Below are 16,691 nucleotides of genomic sequence, written 5' to 3'. Positions count from 1 at the left end.
CGGGGGGCGGCGGGGAGCGGGGCTGGCGGCGCGGAGGCGGCCCGCCGGGGCGCAGCGGCAACCTGGCGCCCGCCGGGCGTGTGGCCCGCCTCCCGACTCGTCAGCCCGGCTCCGGCGTGGCGCGTCTCCGTCCAGTGGCCCCTTCGCTCGTTCTAACGCCATGTTTTCTTTTCCGGGGGTGCTGTCCATGTTCTCCCCTCTGACCTGGCAGAGACGGGTTGATCTGAGACGTGCGGGCACCGGGTCAACTCCATTGCAAAGAGATTTGAACCCGTGTCTTCCTGCTCCTCCTCCTCGTCTTTTGTCCTATCTGCTACGCCTTGTGGGTGCGAACAGTCGCTCGTGATGGCTCTACCGCCCATTTTTATTTTTAAAAAATGCCTACATGGGAAGGTCCTGCATGATTTACTGCATATTGTTTGTCAGCCGTCTTGGAAAAGGTTGCTGCTGAATTCAGGCAGAATTTAAAGCCATCCTTGCCCAAATTAGACCTATTCCTGTATCAGTTTGAAACGCGCACACATTGTTTTACAGGCATCTCTGGGAAGGCCTGAACTATGGTAGGCAGTGCCAATTAGCATTCCGAACCTGTGGGGCAAATATCTTCTAGACAGGTGTGTGATCGTCTGTGTATTCACAAGAGGTATATCTGCTGAGGATCTTTTAACTTTTGCAATATGGCAAAAAGGGGAACCCAAAAGGATGTTTCCTCAGATAATGGGCAGTGTTTATTTAATACAACTCAGAAATTAAACTAAGAATTTTAACTGGGAACGCACATTAGCATAGCGGGGATAGGACACGTGGGTAGAGCAATTGCAATGCATGTATTTTGTGGTTATGCGCTATCAAACTGTCTTTGACTTATGGTGACCCGATGAATGAATGCATGAATGAATGCCCTACAGAATGTCCTGTTCTTGACAGCTCTCTTGTGAATTCAAGTTTGGTTTGCTTTATGGAATTGCTCCATCTCATATTTGGTCTTCCCCTTCTTTTTCTGCCCCCAATTTTCCTTGCTGTGACTGTCTTCTCCAGCAATTGTTGCCTTTTCCGGAGGTACCCAAAGTACAGGAGCCTCAGTTTCCCCATCTTTGCTTCCCAGGGAAAGTTCTGGCTTGCTTTCTGCCATGACCCAGTTGTTTGCCCTTCTGCTGCTAAAGGGTATTATTTTATTTTTGTTTGTTACATTTATATACTGCCCCCTAGCCAGAAAGGCTCTCTAGGCAGTCAAAACATATAAGCAAAGATACAAATAACAGTATCACAATAAAAACAGTGACAACAACCAGTAACCAACAATAATACAAACAACTAGTCAAATTGTTGCAATGGTACAACAGCAGCATCTAATGAAACCCTATTAAAACTACAATTTTAATTGTTAAAATAAATGCCTGGAAAATAAAAATGTTCTCACCTGGTACAAATCTCTCCTCCACCACTGTATTTTCAATGTTTCTGTTTTCTTCTTGTCAGCCTCTTCCCTTTCCAGCTTTCACACCTGTACATTGTGGTTGGGAGTATAATAGTATGGATGATCTTGGCCTCGATCTGCAGTGAAACATCCTTACCTTTGGTTATCTTTTCTGGTCCCTTCACTGCCACCCTCCCAAATTTCTTCCCTGGAGGGTCCATTTGAATTGACTGTTGAGCCAAGATATGCATACTCCACTGGGGCTTATCTGGCACCTGTCATCTTGTTGGCATAAGTCGCAGGCATTTAATGGGCTATGCCAACTGTTTTAACAGGTCTAGTTTGTACTGATTTTTTTTTTTTTAGGTGTTTAAATGTTTTACATTTTGAATACCGGAATTTTATCATACTATTTTATTGTATCTTAAGTAAATGGTTGCAAACTGCCCAGAGAATTTCACATTTGGGGCAGTATAGAAATAGAAGTAATAATAGTAGTAATTTACAAAGGTATTTCGGTACTTGTTTAAAATAATGATCTGTTTTTATCTTTTAAAAACTAGATATGTAAGGAAAAATGACTGCTGGCTCCATTTTAGCGCCTCAAGTTATACCACTTCGAGCCTCAATCCCGGGCAAAGCTAAACACGAAATAGACACAAACACACTTGTTGCAATCAAATCAGGTATATGCAACACCTTGAAATGCATGGTTTCTCCCCTTGTGTGCAACCTTTTAATGCACTGTTGATCTTTTCATTTCATTGTCTGCATTAATACACAACTCTATCCTGCAAATCTGTTTGAGTCTTAGCAAGACATGCTTTGAAAAAGAACTGAAGTAATAGGAAAGGCTTGCCTGGGCACATTTACCCATCGCTCTCAGCTTACAAAACTCTGAGTTTTTCTACATTCATTCTCAGGACTTCATCTCTTTCTCTGTTGCCTATAGACATTTGTATTATACTGTGATTAGGTATGTTGAGCTATCTGTGGTCATACCTACTTTCTTTGTGTTGCAGTAGACGTGCTTGTGTAATGAGGCTGAGCTTTTGGCATGGGTGGTAAATGTCGGTACAATTGTATTTTGATTTGATCTGCTTATAGACATGTTCCTAATTCCCCTGCCTAAAGTTTCTTCAGTGCGCCCCTGGGCACAAGTCGCAGCACCCACGAACCCCCCACTGCCCTGTCATACCTTGCCCAGAGTTGGAAGGGGCCAGGAAGGCCACCAGGTCCCACCCTTGCAGGTGCAGACCACCAGGTGTAAGTTGTCCGCTGTCGCTTGCTTTCTCCTAAATTTCAGCTTTTAAAATACTAGTAAGACTGTTTTCTCACCTATTTATCCCTGTTTCTGTTGGTTTTATGTTTTGCTAGGCTGAGTGCAGTGCTAAAATATTGTGTTGTTTTCATAACTGCTTGGAATCTATAAAGATCACTGTATTCAGGAGTTTCAAGGAGTGATCAACCATGTTGCTGTGAAGCGCTGTCACACCATCTCTGGCTTATGGCAACCCTGTGCGCGAAAGTCCTCCATTGTTTCCTGTCCTTGATGGTTCTGTTCAGTTCTGCTAAGCTCAAGGCTGTGACTTACTTTATGCAATCAACCCATCTCATAGTTGGTCCTCCTCTCCTCCTCCGGTCTGACTTTCCGTAGCAGGATAGTCTTCCCCAGGGAGTCTTGCCTTCTCATGATACGCCCAAAGTATGACAGACAGCTTCTGTTTTGCCATTTTTGCTTTTGAAGGCCCGGGCTTTCCTTGATCTAGGACCCACTTGTTATCTTTCTGTCAGTCCAGTCCAGGGTATCCCCAAATCGCACCTGCAACCCCATTTTTTGAACACATCAGTTTCCTTCCCATCAGCTTTCTTCACTGTGCGGCTTTCACACCCACACAATAGCATGGATGATCTTGGCCTGGGCCTCCAGTGAAACACCCTTTCACTTCCCTCACTGCCAGCCTTCTAAGCCTCGGTCAGCTTGAATTTCTTGGCTGCAGCCTCCCGTTGAATCGATGACTGAGCCAAGGGACGCCAAGTCGGCACGACTGCACTCCAAGTACGGTGATGCCCAAGCACTGCATCACGTTGCAGTTTCCGGTGCGTCTGGATTCACGCTTCTTGCATTTCACGTTCTAACTCCGTGTGTTGCGCAGCGTTGGACTCTGTGCGCATCAGCCCACTCGGCTCCGTTTTGGGTTGCTGCTTGTGTCTGTGCTCATATTCAGCCATTGCACTCTTCCCTGCATGCTTGCAGCCATCCCGAGATGTCATACATAAAGGACAGCCTATAAACGTTTTCAAATAAATAAATAAGTAAGTAAGTAAGTAAGTAAGTAAGTAAGTAAGTAAGTAAGATCTTGGTCACACCTTGCCTGAAGAAGTTTTGTAGATCTTGAAAGCCTGCCCACCTGGGTGTCTTGAAGCTCATACACAGGTATGGGGTGTCTTAAAGTTAATATATTCATACGGATTTTGGAATGTTGCTGACGCCCACTTGTCTGCTTTTGCCTGTTGTGTTCCTTATTACTGTGTCTTTCAGATAGCTCTGCTGTCACCATATATTACACTCTTGATGGAAGCAAACCACAGCTCTTTAGGAAATTTGGTTCCAGAGATCATACTACTTTTAAATATCAGGAACCGATCACGTTACCAGATGGGAAAATAACAATAAAAGCACTGGCAGTCACAAAGTAAGTGTCGTCACCGTGCCATCCGTCTTTTGGACAAGGGCAGAGCTTGCCGCAGAAGTGAACTGTTCCTTCGCACGACCCCTTTTGCTGGAAAGGGAGCAGCGCAGGCAGTTCACTTTTATGGGTGTCCCCTTTGATAGGCTACCTGTTCCTTTGCTGCAGAGAAAACAAAGAGCCGTTTAGCGCCCGGGGGCTAGCGGCTGCCACAGTGCGTGCTTGTTTTCAAGGGTCCACAAGGGGCCTTCCTCCCTTGCTGTAACGGTTGTGCAAATTGTGCAAGGTAACCGTGCAGCTAGCGCAGAAACACAGCTGCTGGAAACACAAGGCCTACGGCTCCCTGGCAGCTTTCTTCAGATGCCAGGTGCACGTGCGGCCACTGCGCTCTGCTTCTTCACATCCTGCTCTGCAGAATCGCCTGCCTGCTGAGGTGGCTTTACACGGGGGGAGGAGAGCGCTGACAGCAGCTCTCCCCTATGACCCTGATTCTGCCTCCAAGCACCACGCAGTTGTCCTTTATTTCAGAAGCGCCGCTTTCTGCTTCCCTGTATTCTCCCCTCTGCACCTACGTCCCTGTGGCGCTGCAGAAATAAAGATACGTTGTACCACAGGGGTGCGGCTCTTGTGGGGAGGGCTGGCTGTGGGGCTGGGTGGAGAGGGGCAAGGGTTAGTGCTGGCGGAGGCTGCTCACCATACGCCCGGCACAGAGGGGGGTGCCTGGGTGGGCCTCCGCAGAGCGTGATGGTGTGGGCAGGGGGGGCAGGAAGACTTCTGCAGCCAGGGGGAGGACCAGACGAGGCTGGTGGGGCTGTGGCAGGGGGCAGGGATGGGCCCCGCCTGCCCCTGTTGATGCCCTCCGCTTGCTTGGCCACAGCTGGGAGGCAGCCCCTTCCGGCGTGTGTGAGGTGTCTGCAGAGGGGCGTGTGAACACATCTGCAGCAGGGGAGGGATGGGAAGGGGGAGCAGCGTGGGTGGGCAGCTGTGCGGGTTGGCCCAGAGCACAGCAGCACGGGAGGGACGGGACACCGTCTGCCTTTGGGAGGAACGATGGAGGAGGATGGAAGTCGCTCGAGCGTCTCTTCAATTACAGAGACGGCCGGGAAAGTGCAATCGTAACCCGAGTATTCGTGGTAGAATATGTGACTCCGAACACAGATGGATCTCACGAGGATAATGCTGAGGAGTCCCTGAACGTTCTCTGCAGGCAGGCCAGTTACAAACACTTGTGGCATCTTCTGCAAATCGTTATGATTGTTTTTGCCGCAATTGTTGTTGTTGTTTTTATATGAATGTCTCACAAAAGCGGATTTCGGAAGCTTCATTTGTTTTTACTGTGGAGATCCACTAAGTTTGTTTTGGGAAAATGTTGGGACTCTTTGAACAGAGTCACTAAGGTAATGCTGGCAAGCCATTGAACTAGGTTATGAGTTTAAGGGTTGGACCAAACTGCTTGCGTTTCTGCCGAAAAGTTACACACAACTTATAAACCAGTAGCCATGTGCAGCAGCCTACCAGTGGCTCAACGAGCTTTATTTAGAGCAGAAAAATAAATGCTGGGACATCCAATGTAATATGAAATACTTCTAAAAGGGGTACCTGATTGTTCAGGTTTCCAGCTAATCTGTAGGTCGTACAGTAATGCCCATTAATGTTAAAATTTTGACGAATTTAGGTGATATCCAGAGGTGTGAGGGCAAGATGGTGGGGGGGTATTGCTTTCTATCGGTATTATTCTGAGCAGGAGATGTGGCAGGCCAGGAGGCTTCTGAGTAGACTGCTGCGTGCAACAGCGGCTGGCTAAACAGTGCACTCCCACGCAGGTGTGCGCACATGCGCATCGCATAGCTTCCCCGTTGCTAGTGCCCCCTGGTTCTGACAGCGAAGCCTGTAAGGGAAGCTTACGAGGGACTCCTCTGGGTGGCTGGTGCAGTGCAGCCTTCACAATCTTTGATCACAATATGTGATTAAAGGCCAGAATCTTTTTGTCCGTAGGAGATGGGAAATGAGCTGTCGGACTTAAGGCTTGGAGAGAAGGAAGTGAATGTGGAAAGCAATTTCAGCTGCAGTGGAGTTGTGCGAGAATTTCAAGGTACTTCATGTTAAACCAGGAGCTGAAGGAGCTCTGACTAGGTTGGGGATTAACAGGATTCTGGCTGGCAGGGACATACTGTCAGAAACTCAGACGGGCACTGTTTGCTGTGGTTTCTTCGTTGAATTAAATTACAAACGTTACACCTTCTTGATGCCATTGCCCCCTGAGCATATTCTGTGCTGTACCGTGCCAATCAACTCAGCATTCACCATGCTAGAAAGGAGGAGCAGGGCCTGTGTCATAAACTTCATGCTCTGGTTCAGGTGGAAAACCGCTTTGAGCTGGCCCTTCCAAGTGCAGACATCCTGCTTCCGATCTGTTCTGTGCCCACTTAAACATATGTTGAATTACCATTGCTGGCACTTTGCTGCTGTGCAAGCATGCTGCAGGCCTGGGGAAGCTCCGTTGTGTGTTCCTGCAGTTACAAAGTTTCAGAATGCCCATTTTAATTAAGGGTCCAGGCTCATTGCCCGGCTGATACTTCCCAGATGGCGCCTGTTCCCCAAATGGTTATAAAGTGAGCAGCTGCAGCTGTGGAAGACAGGTGGGGGAACATCTGTGACAGGTTGCTGCACACCTCCTGCTGCATACTTGTTTGTGCGTGTGACAGAAAGAAACTGCTACGTTTTAACTGGGCCTTCTGTCCTTGGGCTCATTTCGCCTTCTGATGACCCACTGAGCTGCTGTTTGAAGATTTTTGCCATATTCTCGTGATCTGTTGGAGGAGCATTGTAAGCCATCCTGCCTGCGTGTCAGAACCCCTTCCTTTAGGGACCCTGGGGATGAGAGCAGGCATGTGTCATACCGTTTGATAGCTACAGTCATTTGGACGTATTTGGGTGCCCATGAATTTGGTTCCTCTCATAAACCTTTTTTTAAAATCCTAGAATAGTCTTAAAACTAGAAGCATATCATGTGTTACATCATCTTAGTTGAATTTCACTTTTTAAGTATGTCGTAGAAATGTAAGATAACGACAAGCATAATTCTTAGGTTTATCCCAAGGAAAAAGTTATCTGTGCTCACTGCTCAGTGGACCACGTTTGTTGAACGCCTCGGATGTTAAAGAGGAGTCTAACGCTGCCACTTTGCCTCAGTTACAGGTAAGCCAAGCGGCTCGCTTGTTCAGGTGTCGTGGCAATAGGTTTACATTTACATTCATGTCATAAAGATGCAGTGCCAAGGGACTGAAGATTTAGCTTCTTTCACATTTGCCCCAGCCAGGAATTAGCATTAATGTGTGCGTGCAGTCGTCCTGCTGAAAGGCCCTTTCCCAATGCCATATGAACAAGTAAACAGGAGCAGAGTGTTTGTAAGGCTAGTTAGCCCTCCGCTCAGGGCTTGCCCTCTCCCCCTTCACCAGCCTCATCGGTCGCCTGCCGTGGAATCAATCCTCTTGAGTGCTCTTTGCCTTCCATGCACACAAGCAGCGGAGCAGCCCAGCTTGGGGGCACCGGCTGATGGCTTCACTCAAAATTGACAGATGTGTCAGGGAGCATATGCTTCTGCAAATATTGCAGAAGGCACGACGGTCCCTTTTAGTGCTAAATCTGGTAGCTTTTGCCATTTTGGCTTTTTTAACAATGGCACATTGGTAGCCTTTTTGACTGTAGAAGAAATGTTACAAACGCATGGACCATCTTGCAAATGGCTCAGAGACCAAAGAATCCAGGTGGCGTTGTCCCTCATCAAAAGGAGAGGATTCTCCATTCCTGTCAACTGGCTGCTCCATCCAGGACCTGTTTGCTACTCCTTCAACACCACGTGCCTTCAGTTTCCCCTTTTCTTCTGTTTCCAACAAAAATGTGTATCTTGCAAACCCCTCCCCACCACAGTTTTATATTTTGCAACTTGAATCCATAAGCAAACAAGTTCTGGACACAAGCACTGATTAGTTTTCTGTGTACAGTCTTGTGGCTAAAAATGTGAATGGGAGCCCCTCATTCAAAGCTTACTTATGAACTTGCTGTGCTGCTTTAGCTAAGCCCTCTCTGTCAGTCTTAGCCCATCCTCTGCAAGTAGCCATTTAATGTGACGTTTTACATAATGCACCAAGACCCCTGGAAAGCCTGTGCATGAACACCTGAGCTGTTAGATGTTGGAAGACAACTGCGTTTCATCAGAAAATACCTAAGTTTTGTTCAGGAATGTACTGATGGAATTTTTGTGTATTTCCCACCCATGGTAGAATCTTTATCTATAATTTGAGCTGTCCCATTTGCAGGCCTGGGAGCAAGCAGACGTTTCGTTGCCAACGCCAACCCCCAATTTAGCAGAGAAAAAACAACAAGGAACCCAAACCATTGGCTTGTTCTATCCATCTAGCAAGCTTCTAGAGCAACAAAGTCATCGGTTGGCTTCTCAAAAGAAGCAACAGAATAAGATCAGCCATCCCAAGGTCACAGCCATCAGTCCCGGACAAGGTAAAAATAAATGCAGATGGTTTCTCCGTTTCAAAGTAAGTTTGCCATAAAACAGTCCTTGGATTTGCTCTTTATTTATTACTCTAAATGATGTACTAAATAATGCCTTCCCTTGGAGCCAAGGTTGCCTCGCTGGGCGTAGGGAGGATTGCCATTGTTTTGGTGGGATTTGGGGGACTTGCAGTGTGCCTCACTGTGGAGGAAATGGGGACAGCTGCCGATGTCATCCTGGGCAGAGGGTGTTACGGTGTTGGGAGGCGGTGACACTGGGCAAGGGATGGCAACCGAGGCCCCTGCGCCTCACCTTCTACTCTGCCTTCCAGCCTCGGTAATCCTGGTTTGCCTGCAAACCCTTCTAGGGTGGAGCTGCTACTGCTGGGCACCAGGTCAGCGGATGGGAAAGGTGGCACCATCTCTGGCTGGACAGTGGGCATGCTGACCTGGCCTGTTGCTGAAACCTGGCCAGGTGAAGTGGGAGTGTTCGCCTTGCCCAGATTTGTCCACAGAGGTTCTTGTCAAGGGCCAGCCTTGGTTGGAGGGACAGAGGAGGCATAGAACCTTGGTCTGCAGAACGGTTCCATCCCCCTAGTAAGGTTCCCCATCCCACAGCCAGGAGCTTTGAAGGTCTGTACCCAAGACAGGTTTGGGACTCTGTTGCTGCACCTCCTTCCCGGTGCCAAGTGGAACCGAGGGCGCTTCTGGCAGAGTCTCTATGCTAACGGAGCAAGGCAAGCTGGGTGCATGTTACCTTTCAACCAGGTTGGGCAAGGAGGTGACACTGTGGCTGGGGAGGAAGTTTTCAGTCTGTTTTGGCCATGGCTAGCTCATGCCTCCCTCACGAGATAAAGCCAGGTTTGTGGTGGCAGAAGCAGCTGAGGGATCAGAACTGGAGCCCTGAAGGATAAGTTATGGTATCTTCTGGAAGGACTTTTCTTCGTACCTCCATACTGCAAATGGTTGGCTAAGATTTATGCGGCAGTAGCTCGTTTCAGGCCTCCCTGTAGTGGCAAAGGCAAGTTGAATCGTGCCGCTTCCTGGTCGATAGGCAGCTTCCCTTGGCTACCGTCGTGTACTAGCTCTCCAGTGGTCTTGATGTGAGCTTTTCACCCAGCTGGATTTCCTCTTCGCAGGTTACTGGAGGCAGCAGCTGGCTCATATTTGTGCTCACCTCAGAAGCTATGCACAGAATAACCTGGAATTCAGGAGTGTGGTGGGAGAACCTCAGCTGGGGAGGGTAAGAGCAGCCTTGCCCTGATCCGGGGACCTTTTAATGGACTAACCTTTCTTCCTCCTGTGATGCTGATGCATAAAGACAGAGGGAACTAGTGCTGACATTTAACAGGAAAGGCGGGAAGACCCTTGACTTTTTGAAGAGCCAGTGTGCTTTGGTGCTTAGAGTACTGGACTGGGCACCCGGGGGACCCGAGCCCAAGTCCCCACTGTGGCATGAATCGTGCTGGGTGACTCCGGGCCACTCCAACGCCGCTCAACCCTACCTCACAGGTCACGGGGTTGTTGCTGTGAGGATAAAACGGAGCTGTGTGAACTGCCTTTTTTCCATGCAGGAGTGGAAAAAGTAGGGTATACATGCGATGTCACAATAACAACAGGTGCTTCTTGAGAATCGGGGACATGATTAGGATTTCTGCGATTGCACCTTTTCAATGATGGGGTAAATGAAGTTAGCATAAGGATAATCGTTCTTCTGCAGTGGAGAGAGAATGTCTCCTGTCATCTTTTTTGTTGCTCTTTGTAGCTGCATCAATACTGTTTGTCTTGTCAATGTATGAATTAGCTGGTCATGAAATGGTTGGGAAGCTGAAATGGCGGTGGCCTGTTAGACCACACACTCATCCTCACGAGGGACTGTGCCTGGCAAAGCATTTCCTTCAGGTGACCATTTGTACCTGATGTTTCTGAGTACCTGGTTCTTTGACAACGTCACAATCCTCCGCTTTTACTCCTGTGCCTAACCAGCACCTTCTGGCGAGTGTTTTTAAGATTAGGGAGAAAGTGGCATTTAAGGGCAACTTGGAAGAAAAAGCAGTTACCTTTTGTGGTTTTGCGTGATTCCTCTACACCACAGTGCTACACCATAAAAGGTCACAGCGGCCAGCCTATGCCAATAACCGGAGCCTTGGTTCCTTTCCGTGGGAATAGCCTCTTCCATTCCCAGGAACGAGTTCAGCTAAATAATGGAACCTCAAATCCAAGAAACAGGTAACACCTGAAAAAGTGAATTACAGATGTGCGGGTATATGCCTCCCGTGCCCACAGGCAAGCATATGGAAAGGACAAAACGAAAGGCCACCTGCAGGATCTTCTGTTGAATCTGAGCATTGCAGCGTCAGCAGAAAAGCTCCCTTAAGACAATCCCTCAGGTGAGCTTAGCCAGAGATCCCTCTCTAGGCCCTTTCCTATTACCCAGCCTGCCTTGGGGAGCATTCCTTGGGGCTGGGCGATGCCGCAGTCCCACTGTTCCCGCGAGCCCCATCCTTTTCTCTGTGCTCAGAAAAAGAGCTTGCCTCTCCTGTCTCAGCACTAGAGAAAGGCTGGCCACCTCTAGCACCGACAAGGCAGCTCCAGCCCTCACCTCTGGCCAGTGATGAGAAGAAAGGTGGCTTTTCTAGTACTGAACTAATCCCTTTGCATCCTGAGAGGAAGGCTCCCCGTTCCCTTCTCAGGGCTAAAGAAAGTGCTGACGATTGGGTGAGGCTGGGGAAGGAGAGCCCGTGGGCCCCTGCGCCCCGAGACAGAGTGGGACACGCTCCAGCCCTCTTTCCAACTCAGGGCTGTGGGAGGCCGTCATCCCAGCCCTCTTGCTGTGGTTCTGGGGTTGCGAAGAAGGCCTGGCCTCGCCTGTTCGTTCTGCTTTGGCCATTCAGCCCCTAAATGCCAAGCTGCTGATTAAGTTCGGGAGCCCCTCCCCACCACTGTATCATTTGGACCTCCACGAACGGAGGGATCTTGCCTGGAGAAGAGGTTCCTCCAAGGGGCAGGTTGTTGCCTTGCAGCTCTGACATGGTGGAGGAGGGAGGCCTTCGCCTCCCTGGGCCAAGACCCGCTCTTTCCGCTTTCTCGTTTTTTCTAGTGCTGCTTCATCTTTTGAATTCAGTTTTTAAATGTTTGTCAGAAAGTCCATTTCAGTATGTTAGTACCACTTTGAAAAATCTTTTTCTGAGTGCCTGTGTAAATTATCTGTTTAAACAGGCAACATAAATGAGAATAACCAACCATGCTAACTTGTTTTTTCTTTACAGCTTATTTCTGCTACAGTCCACAAGGATAGTAATCAAGTCAGTCTCCACATAAATTATGCTCTGGCTGAAAGTAAGGTGAGTATGGAAGCCTTGGCTGCTAAAGATGGGAAGGTTGTAGTACTTTGAGGGACAGGCTAACCTGAGGCTAAATAAATCTTTTATTTCAAAATACTGATTAAAAAAGCATGTTCGAGTTCTGGAAGGTTTGGATGTGCACCCTGGGGCATGCATCCACCTCAGGGGGGCACCGATGGGGCTGCCTGGCCTCCTCATGGTCTCGCTTGAACTACGCTAGTGCTCTGCACAAGTGATGCTACCGGGCGGGGGACGGCCAGCTTGGGGCTGCGTGCAAGGCGTGCGGGGCTTGGGCCGCACATACCGCTGGCGGTGGTGGCTGACATCTGTGGTGGCTCTCCCGAGTGTCCTTTATACTGCTATGCCAAGGGTCTTCATGTAATTAGGTGTCTGCTCTTCATGATTCTCCAGGAGAGTAAACCAGTGGCCTTCTGCTGTCCTGAGCGGAGCCCCAGTGGAGAAGTCGGAGCCGGACTGTATGACAGCCAAAGCGGTAAGGCAGGCTGCCTGCACAGTGTAGCCTAGCCGTGCTTTCCGTCCATAACGTGCAGAAGCCCACTCCCGACCCTTCGTTAATCAAGGGACAACACATCTGGACGGGCAGCTGAAATATTGCGCACCGCCCAGGTAGCTTTGGCCACGGGCAGAAATGTAGTTGTTGTAGTAGCAGTACCGCCACCACTGCCACCACACAGCTGTACAGATCGTCTTGCCAAATCACGGATCTAACTTAACGTTAAACGCGGTGCCCTGTTTTAGCAGGTGACGAGACAAGCCCCAGTGAGAAAGCCAGAAGAAGGATGAGCACATGGAAGTGTCTCGGCGAAGAAGACAAGCTGACGGTGGGCATATTTCTTTGCACTGCTGCATCATAACCAGTTGCTTTAAAAAATGAATCTCTTCTGGAAGGCTCTGTTTGGGAGGAGGAAAACACTGAAAATTGCAGCTCACAGCAAGAGGTTCCTGAAGGCAGCCACCCTGGTCAGGCCACCCCGCCCCCAGTCCAGAGGCTTCCCACCTGGAGCTTAAATGCAGTGCTCAGAGCCCTTACCAAGGCTTCGTTCAAGACTTTTTTTTGCAGCGGGGAGGGCGCATTATCAAGGGTTTAACTCTCAGAACAATATTCTTAGTCACCATTACCTCAGCTAGCAGGGTCTCAGAATTGGGAGCCTCTCCTCTGACAGGGACCTGCGTGTCTTTCACAAAGACAAGGTGGTCCTCTGTCCGGACCCCTCTCTCACTCCCAAGGTTAATTTGGCCGTCCACAGGCCCCAGCAGCTCACGCTCCCCTCCTTCTGCACACACCCTGCGTCCCCTACAGAAAATGCGTCGAGCTCACTGGACACCAGGCACGCGGTGAAGTCCTTCCTAGATGGGCCCTTACCTACCAACGCCTGCGGTCATGATCCATACATCTGGATGTGCACATGTTGTTAAAAGAGCCAGTGAAGTGGGCCTCGGCTCAGTTTTCACCACACAGTTCTTACCCTAGTCTGCAACCCTGCTGAGGAAGGTTAGTGCAGCTATGGCAAAATGAGCTGGTAGTCCCTTCCAAAACTGTACCTGTGATGAAGGTACACGGAGGTGCTATGCGTTCTTATTTATTAAACTCATTTTCATGGGAGTCAAGATTAGCCTGCTCATTAGCAGCATTTATCAGTATGTTCTGCAAGAACTAGGTAGCTTAAGCCACTGGATCATCGATCCGATCCAGCTTGGCCACTGCATCTGGCCCTCTGTCAGTTGCCTAGAAATTGCATTTAACAGACATGTGTAGGCAAGGAAGATAGCGCGTTTGCTTGTTCATGCTTAATGATACACTGGACCCAGGATCTACACTGATAGATGATATATTGGCTGTTTGTTTTCTGCATTGTCCTAGGCGGAGTCAAGGCAGTTACTGAGAGAAGTGGGTCCAGAAGGACAGGGACAGCCTTTCCTGGTGGAGCAGCTGATCGATGAGGTAAAGTTTCAAGAGCATTCCAACACGGTAATGAACAGATGGTTCTTTCTCTTAATATGCTTACCAAAGGAAAATCAAAACATCCAAAGGATGCACACTGCCGATGGTCAGGAGAGCCAGGGTCTGCCACGTCAGCAGGGCTTCCCGGCTGCGTAGGTGCCTTTACAGGTGTCATCCACAGCGCTGCGGGCCAGCCCCCAACAGATTCACCACCGCGACACACCATGGATGGTGCCTTTGTGGTTTAGGATAAGAGTTGCAGTAGAGAGCAAGCCCCACTGGCCTGGGGGTTTGCAGGGGAGGGCTCTGCTCCTCACTAGGCCACCCCAGAAATATGTGGGGCTTCTGCACAGTCAGGTACACAGAAAAATAGCTTGCAGGTTGAGCCAAGAATAGCCCAAAGAAGACTGCCTATCCTTGCCCTCCAAGATTCATGGAAAATTGAGATCAGTGCAGAAAAGAAAAACAAAAGGACCAACTGGAATTCAAGACCCAAACTTCCAGAACCTTTAAATACCCTTTTTATATGCTTGAATCAGGGTGAATTTGTCATTTGAGGAGGCCAGTTACAATCAAGCACTCCTTCCAGTTCTCATACATGGTGCAGGAAAGGGGAAGTAAATCATCGCCTGGCACCTGCGTATATGCAGCACTTCGATGTGGGGACCTCTGAAGGCCGTGTCCCTCGTGGCAACGGATCGTAGCTCGGCACGTGGCATGCAGGCTGCCTTCCGTTTGGCTCCTTGGATCGGATCCCCACTTAGAGCTGGAAAATATCCCTGTCTGACGGTGGAAGGACCCTGCCAGGCAGCGTCGCTGGCAGTCGGAGTCTGCAGAAGGCAGTGTCCTGCAGGCCTGTGAGGTGGACATTCATGCCGTAGAGGACCTTCCCACTGCAAATGGCCGCATCCTGTAGATCCATATTTTGTTCCGTGAATATTTTCACAGGCCATGTACATTTCTTTCTCTCTGCCCCTGCCTGGCCTCACTGTCTGAAGGGGAGCAGTGCATGCTGCTGGCCTGCTGGGCACGCAAGTGCCACTCCTCATGCTTAGATCTGGGGTCAACGGGACCGCCAGGTGGGCCAGGCAGACTTTCCTGCGGAATTTTTATCATTCACGTACCACTCAAATAATGTGCGGAGTGGATTAAAAGTGGGAAATACTGGGTTGCCTCTTCCCCACGCACTGCAGGGCGCGGACCCCAACTGCACCGACGGCGCTGGCCCACCCGCTTTAACGCTGGCTGTCCTCAACAAGCATCCGCAGGTCATTCCTGTTCTTGTGCAGAAAGGCGCGGACATTGATCGCCAGTCAGGAAGGTGCGTCAGCCGCTTTGTCCTTCCGATGAGAGTTGGTCTCGTACGGTTACTCGGAAAGGGGAGTTGTCGGCACGGGTTGGGGAGGGACACGCTCACTGCTGGCATCCGTGGCCCCATGCCGATGTGCAGGCGACCCACCCGTACCCTTTCCGTACGGCACCGAGTTTCCTCCCGCTCCCCTCACTGTTCTGAGTGCCGGTTTCATCACATGGGAATTGTGTTTAATGCTGTGAATCCGCACAAGGAAAAAACCAACATGCCAGTTGCGGCATGACCACGGAAGCGATTACCTGGGGAAGGTGTGGGCGGAGAGGTTCAAAAAGCATTGAGACAGCCACCTAAACGGGATGGTGAAACTTGGAGTCCTGCTTAGTGTTCATGTTTGCGCCCCTTATCTGCACACAGGCTCAAGAACACAGCCCTTCATGAAGCCCTCTCGCTCGGACTGGGCGGCTTGGGATGCATCGAAGCGCTGCTGAGGTACGGCCTTGGCCTGTAAGGGGCACTGCTGCTTCGGGGGGCGCTGTGTCCTTAGGAGGAGGGGTTCTGAGGCTAGATTCTCCTCTAGGGAGCCTGGCTTTTTCCTGCAATGAATGTTCTCTCTTCACAGATGTAATGCAAGCATTAAAAAGGAGAACGCCCATGGGCTGACGGCCTGTGACATGGCGCTGAAGAGTGGCAATGACCAAATCATGTCCTTGTTTGCTGGTAAGCTAGGATGACAAATTCACCCCACCCAAGCTGAGTCCTGCTAACGACTGATGGATAGTTTTTGTGAACAAAATCATGCTGAAACAATGTGTAAAATTGTGCACGCTGTCTTTTTGATTTAAATGGATTGTGAAGTTGTGGTGTGCTAAAGCCCGTACCTAACCGAACAGAGTTGCTTAGTGGGATTTGCTGTAGCAGGCAGAATATTCAAACAACGCAGTTCAGATACCACGAAAGACAAAGGCAGGTGGCTTACCTGTGAGTCATTCAGTGAGAGGTCATCTGTGCATTCACACAACCCACCCCCTGGCCCCATGTGGGGGCGTCCCTCTTGTCGAGGGGGAGGAGGAGAGACCAGACTGGGGTAGCACCACCTCTCCCTCAGCCTGGGGAGCCGTGGCAGTCTCAGAGAAACCAGGCCCCACCCAGGTAACCCCAAGCAGGAAGGGGCAGGGCTCCTGCTCGAACGCCGAGCCAAGGAAGCTTCCTGGCCATAGGCTGCACACAGGCGGAGCCCCCTCTGTGTGGACGCACAGATGGCCGCTTGAGCAACAGCAGCTGCTGGTGCGCCACCTGCTTCTGCTCTGGTGGAGTGGAGGTGACTTGAAGAGGGCCGTGGCTTCCCCCATGAGTATTCTGGCCCTTGTAGCCCAAATTCCTGTCATTTTAGGATGTGTTGATGATATAAAAGTAGAGGAAGACACTTTGCCTGTGATCAGCTAATCAGATTAGTGTA

General features: G+C 49.8%; 1 protein-coding gene across 1 annotated transcript; it reads left to right on the top strand.

The window, feature by feature from the left end:
* The first annotated feature begins 436 nt into the window (after positions 1-436).
* On the top strand, positions 437-16,056 carry DZANK1 (double zinc ribbon and ankyrin repeat domains 1). Its single transcript, XM_044442889.1, has 15 exons — positions 437-614; positions 1,981-2,103; positions 3,960-4,113; positions 5,201-5,318; positions 6,103-6,199; positions 7,196-7,305; positions 8,427-8,625; positions 9,756-9,859; positions 11,886-11,960; positions 12,372-12,453; positions 12,720-12,802; positions 13,843-13,923; positions 15,117-15,244; positions 15,650-15,724; positions 15,855-16,056. The coding sequence occupies exons 2-15, from the start codon at positions 1,995-1,997 to the stop codon at positions 15,964-15,966; spliced, it is 1,527 nt and encodes a 508-aa protein (XP_044298824.1). The 5' UTR covers positions 437-614; positions 1,981-1,994; the 3' UTR covers positions 15,967-16,056.
* Positions 16,057-16,691: the final 635 nt, after the last annotated feature.

Source organism: Varanus komodoensis, unplaced genomic scaffold, assembly GCF_004798865.1.
Source record: "Varanus komodoensis strain SLA01 unplaced genomic scaffold, ASM479886v1 scaffold40, whole genome shotgun sequence".
Classification (NCBI taxonomy): domain Eukaryota; kingdom Metazoa; phylum Chordata; class Lepidosauria; order Squamata; family Varanidae; genus Varanus; species Varanus komodoensis.
The sequence above is the reverse complement of the archived record's forward strand: the minus strand, read 5'-3'. Positions and strand labels throughout refer to the sequence as shown.